We start from the raw sequence: 5,428 nt of genomic DNA on the forward strand, positions 1-5,428 counted from the left end.
CTATGACGTCAAATTGTCCTCAAAATCCGCTCACTTCGTGGGTGTTTCTCTTGGGCCCCATCACTCCCCCTCCTCCTTCCGTCAATGACCTCAATGCAAATACAAGTGGGATGATCTTGCTGGATGCTACAGGTTCTGGACGCAAGTGGTGACACAATCTGTCTGAGCAGAGGAGCCTTCCCCTGATTGGTTGCCCGGAGCTTCTGGACCACCCCAGACCCAGAGCAGCGGGAATAAGAGGAGTCGCTTGTGCTCGAAGGCATCAGCGGCACTGCCCAGCTGAGGTGTCACGGCCACTTCCACAGTGCCATCGCCTGACGCGAACACTTCTGCAATTGCCTCCACTCCACGCCACCTGCTACCTGCTACCAGGTAAGCCCTGAGATTCCTGCTTCGTTGTACGATTCTAATTATCTCTCCCTCTCCTCCCTTCCCTCTCTCTCTATTACTCTATCTCTTGGTCGATCTGCCTGCCGGTCTCAGAGTCTCTGTCCACTCCTGTCTGCATCTCTTCATCACACAGTCTCTGTTGGTCCGCGATTCGTCCCAGACGCCTACCGCAGGTAAAACCGGATAGTCTCAGTTGGGAGAGTCAGTGTTCCGCTCTTCCCGCGCAGAGCCGGGCTCCAGTCTCGTTGTCTCTCGCTGCACGCGTGCTTAGACCCATCTCTGTCGCTGGAGCTCCCCAGGCACTGCGCACAGAACAGATGCATGAGTAGCTTTCTGCAGACTGTGCGCTCATGGATCACGTCTCCCGCCTAGCGGACCCCGGAAAAAACGGTTTGGAACTTGGGCCAATGCCACGGCGTGGCAAATAGGTGCAAAGACCTAGGGCATCAGCCCTAAACTGTAAGCCTCCGTGGTGCGTTCTGGGAGTCCCCCCCCCTTCCCCGTGTAAGTTTTAGGTCTCAATTTAAGGCTCTGCTAAGCTTATTTCTTACAAAGGGTCTCTTTGCTAGAGCAAAAGCTCTGCACAGGGAGGACAGCTCTGAATTGCAATGTAGGAAAATGCTGTTGTGAAACGGTACTCCCAGGCTGTCCTGGACAGAGATCTAGGGTGTGTTACTGCTGGAGGACTAACATTATTTTTTTCCTTGCAGAGGCATCATGGGCTTCTGGAAGCTCTCCCCCTTCCTCGCTCTTGGCATCTTGGTCCTGTACCAGGCGGGCATCCTCCAGGCAGCGCCATTCAGGTAAGACAACCCTGCCAGGAGCACACTCCCCTCCCACTGCGCCAGGGATCAAAAATTTGCAGGCTCTGAATCGCGGTGTGCTGAATGTTTAATAACAACTCTTGGGTTGGGGGTAAATGTATGTATGTAAGCCTGCATGAGTTTTTATGATATAAAGGTGTGTTCTACACAATTTACAAATATAAATAAGATATACAATGTTCTTTATTGTAAATTTATATACCTCTTTGAGCCTCACGGAACACTTTGCTTTTCACCAAATATTTGTATCTGTAGGAAACCTATTTATCTACTTCAACCACGGTTTGAGAAATAAATTGCATCCTAATCTGCTAGTACTTTGCCAATAAATTTGTTGTTAATAAATCTAATGTGATCTATTCATCTAGTGTCTCACCCTCATACAAATTATATTTATTTAACTACATCATTTTTTCTGATTCAAATTAATTGTAAGTTTTATCATTTCATTTTTAATAATGACTGTATTTAACACAAAGCTCATAAAATTCCTGAAAATCGAACCATAAACGTTCACAAGCTTGAATGATTAGCTCCAGCAAGCCAACTCGTGATCGCCAGAGCCTGACTCCTGGCCAAGCAACATTTTTGGAGACACTGGCCCCATGTTCTATCCACCGATGGTTGGGGTGGCCACATCCTCAGGAGAAGTGGCAAAAGCCAGGGAACCTGACTGCTTTTCCTGAAGACGGGGTAAGCAGGGACTCAGCGCCTACATTGGGTTTTCTTCCCCTCCCTAGGTCTGCCTTGGAGAGCCGTCTGGCTGCTGCTCCACTCACTGAGGAGGATTTGTGCATCCTACTGGCTTCCATGGTGAAGGACTACCTGCAGAACAAGATCAGCGAGATGGAACTGCAGCAGGAGGCTGAGGATGCTCGGTGAGTCTCCGCACCTGACCAACACAGGGCACCCCATCCCTCCAGTCATGCCCAGGCAGGCATATCCTGAGAGGTGGGAGGGAACACAGCTGGATAGGTGACCATTCACTCTGGAAATTGGTCTGGCAGTGCTGAGAAGTCCTCTCAGCATTGAAGGAATTAGGACTGGTAAGTATGAAGCCAGTCGATTAGCTCTGGAGCTTTCAGAAACTTGGCTCCACCTTGTTAACCTGCACATGACATTCTTTCACACCTTCAGGGAGCCTTCACTGCACATTTGCAAGGTGAAGCCAAAGGCCTTGCAGAGGGTGGGGCTCAGGTAGAATAGTGACTGGGGTAGGTCTGGGCCTTTAGATGTGTAGGATCTATGGAGATGTGCATGTTGTCACAAGAGGCACGGGTCATACCTGCATCTGCCCTGACAACTGTCTGCAGAGCATCAAGGACTGAGCAGCATGACAAAGGCTGGGAAAGGTCACCCCTTCCCCACACTGCCCTGGCTGAGAATGCCTCTGGGTTCAACTAATGGAGAATGTGTGAGACCCCTCCTGTCTGCCCCAACTCTCTAAGTGGTGCAGTAATCTGAGTACCTGTGTGCTGGGCACATACATGTAGAACCACAAAACGTTTCACACATTTCCTCAGGCTGTAATTGGTGTCAGAGCACCTCTCAACCTCTCACTGACAGGTCTTCTCTTTTTCTCCATCCTGTAAATCAGCATCACTGCCCAGAAGAGAGGCTGCAACACTGCCACCTGTGTGACTGATAAGCTGGCTGGCTTGCTGAGCAGATCTGGAGGCATGTTGAAGAGTAACTTTGTGCCCACCTATGTGGGCTCCAAAGCCTTTGGCCGTCGCCGCAGGGAAGTTCAGGAATGAGCAGCTAAATGACTCCAGTAAGAAGGTGACTGCTCTTGTACTGTTGGATGGGAGGATGGATGACTGGGCATTGCAGGGGTGCAGTCCACACTATACCCCCCTGTGCCCACATGGCTAAGACATCCACAGGGGAAGGTGCTCACTCCAAGGTGAGATAATAGATGCCAATAGCCTCACAATTAACAAGTAACTGAATTCTGGCTTTTTTTTTTTCCTCCTAGGTCAACATGAAGCTGAACTCTACTTCTTTTCCTGCATAGTAAAAGCACCTTGTAGGAAAGCATGGAAGACACACACATATGCATGCTGCTTCATGTTGAAATCATTCTTCCTTGTTTAAAATAAATTAAAGCTGCATGATAATAAAGCTTTATTGCAATGACCTAGTTAGTGTGCGTCTTTTTTATATTTTTTTCTATACTCAATAAATATGACAGCATGCCTCACCGGCCTATCTGGCAGCAAACCTGGGCCCCATCAGCCAACCTGTTGATGTTGGCAATTTTGCTAAACCTCAGGGAGACATGAAACTGCTGCCTCCTGGGTGACTGGGGGACACATGTTAATGCCTCAATGGACTCTTTCTTTTTGAAGAAATCTTGTGGGGGTTGTTTTGTTTTCTTTTGTTTAAGATTGGGGGATTGGGGAGGTGAACAGTGTTGGGGAATTGGGGAAGGGGAACATTGTGGTTTCCCAGGACCCATCAGCTCCAAGTCAAGTTGTTGTCCTTCAAACTTAGTTGTGGAGGGCACAGCTCAGTTCAGAGTCCAGTCGCCGCTTTCAATCTAGTTGTGGGGGGTGGGAGTTGGGGGGTGGGTGTTGTAGTCCACCATCCCATGTAGGAGTCGAATCGGCAACCTTGTTGCACACTGAGCCATCTGGCCGCAGCAGCTCACGGCTGCTCAACTCAAGGTGCCGTGTTCAATCTTAGTTGTGGGGGGGCACAGCCCACCATGCCATACCAGTGTGGAACCAGCAACCTTGCTGCTAAGAGCAAGTGTTCTCCCAGCTCAGAGGCAGCTCAGCTGGGGCGCAGCTCACTGGCCCATGTGGGAATCGAGCTGGTGACCCTGTTGCTCAGAGCTCACACTCTTAACCAACTGAGCCATTTGGCCGGCCCCAAAAAATCTTATCATTTGTGAATTTCATCAAGATAAAAAAATATTAATTCAATACACTTGAAAGGAGCCCCTGCTGCTATTCATACTGTTTTCCCCTGAGAGCCTCAGGGTCCTGTGAACACTTTGTTGACCAGGCTGACTCAAATGAGGCGAAGGCAACGTGCTGGGGGTGGGTCCTCAGTGTCCTGGACCCCCAGTTTCTCCTGACACATCCCTATTGGAATTAGAACCCTGTGCATCTCAGAGACATTTTCAGAGGTTGTCCTGGTCCCCAGCTCTAAAGGCTTTCTGTCCACTTCCCCTTAACTCAGATGTGCCCTTACCCATCCCTGCCTTTCCTCCCCATAAGCACCCTCCATACACCCGTAGTCTGCAAAGCCTTTTAGAAACAATGGTTTAGAGTTTGAAATGGGATCACAGACTGGGAGACCTAGAAAGGTCATCAGATGCCATCCAATGCAACTTTTTAATCCTCTGACATGCAGGGAAGAAAAGTACATTGCTCAAAGTCCTGTAGTAAGTTTATCTGAGACAGTCACACATTTAACAAATACTAGTTGGGTGCCTGCTGTATCCTTGACATTATTTCAGGCACCAGGATAGGGCAATGAACAGAAAAAAACAGAATTCCCTGCACTCGTGGAGATATATTCTAATTAGGGGAGATTGAAGTGACACCTGCTTTAGAATCAGATGCTCAGTATTAGAAGGAATTTGGGATGTCATAGGGCATAATGCCTTATTCAACAGGAAATTTCCAGTGTTAACATCCCTGGCATCTACTTGGACTGCCAGGGGCAAGCTGCTGACTGCAACTCCCAGGGTGACTGAGCAGCTGTTGGACAGTCAATTAATTGGGATTTGTTAGTTAGAAAAACCAACCCCTCCCATCCATTGACTCTAGTTATTTCCTCTGGAGCACATAGAATTATGACCTTTGCTTTCATTCAGTCTGTACTCCACACTGTAGCCTAACCTTTGCCTAAAAGGTAGATCGGACCATGTCTCCTTTATGTACAAAGGAATGCATTGACTCCCCATCTCACAGAGTAAGTACCTGGAGCTTTGCAATGGTTCACAAGGTCCAAGCTGATCTTCCTCTCCTCTCACCACCTGCCCCATTACCTGCCTGAACTCATCTCCTACTTTTCTCCTGCACACTGGCCTTCTTACCATTCCTCATCTTTCATCCCCAAGCATGCCCCCCCCCCAAATGTGTGCACTTGTTGGTTTTGTACCTCTGTGCATAATTCCCCTACCCTTGGCCCCATTTCCTCCAGATCTTTACTCAAATGCCACCTACCCTGGCCATCTTTCTGAAGTTGTACCCCACCCT

General features: G+C 48.7%; 1 protein-coding gene across 1 annotated transcript; it reads left to right on the forward strand.

Moving 5' to 3' along the window:
* The first annotated feature begins 235 nt into the window (after positions 1 to 235).
* On the forward strand, positions 236 to 3,353 carry LOC109388103 (calcitonin gene-related peptide 2-like). The gene is made up of 5 exons (XM_019652535.1): positions 236 to 372; positions 1,101 to 1,193; positions 1,955 to 2,092; positions 2,812 to 2,996; positions 3,193 to 3,353. The coding sequence occupies exons 2-4, from the start codon at positions 1,108 to 1,110 to the stop codon at positions 2,969 to 2,971; spliced, it is 384 nt and encodes a 127-aa protein (XP_019508080.1). The 5' UTR covers positions 236 to 372; positions 1,101 to 1,107; the 3' UTR covers positions 2,972 to 2,996; positions 3,193 to 3,353.
* Positions 3,354 to 5,428: the final 2,075 nt, after the last annotated feature.

The sequence above is a fragment of the Hipposideros armiger genome, unplaced genomic scaffold (genome assembly GCF_001890085.2).
Source record: "Hipposideros armiger isolate ML-2016 unplaced genomic scaffold, ASM189008v1 scaffold_181, whole genome shotgun sequence".
Taxonomy (NCBI): Eukaryota; Metazoa; Chordata; class Mammalia; order Chiroptera; family Hipposideridae; genus Hipposideros; species Hipposideros armiger.

Bases quoted from the DNA above. Each gene is read 5' to 3' on its own strand.
- LOC109388103 (XM_019652535.1), top strand. From the start codon at position 1,108: ATGGGCTTCTGGAAGCTCTCCCCCTTCCTCGCTCTTGGCATCTTGGTC. The intron at 1,194-1,954 runs GTAAGACAACCC...TCCCCTCCCTAG, and splicing joins CTCCAGGCAGCGCCATTCAG to GTCTGCCTTGGAGAGCCGTC. The intron at 2,093-2,811 runs GTGAGTCTCCGC...CCTGTAAATCAG, and splicing joins CAGGAGGCTGAGGATGCTCG to CATCACTGCCCAGAAGAGAG.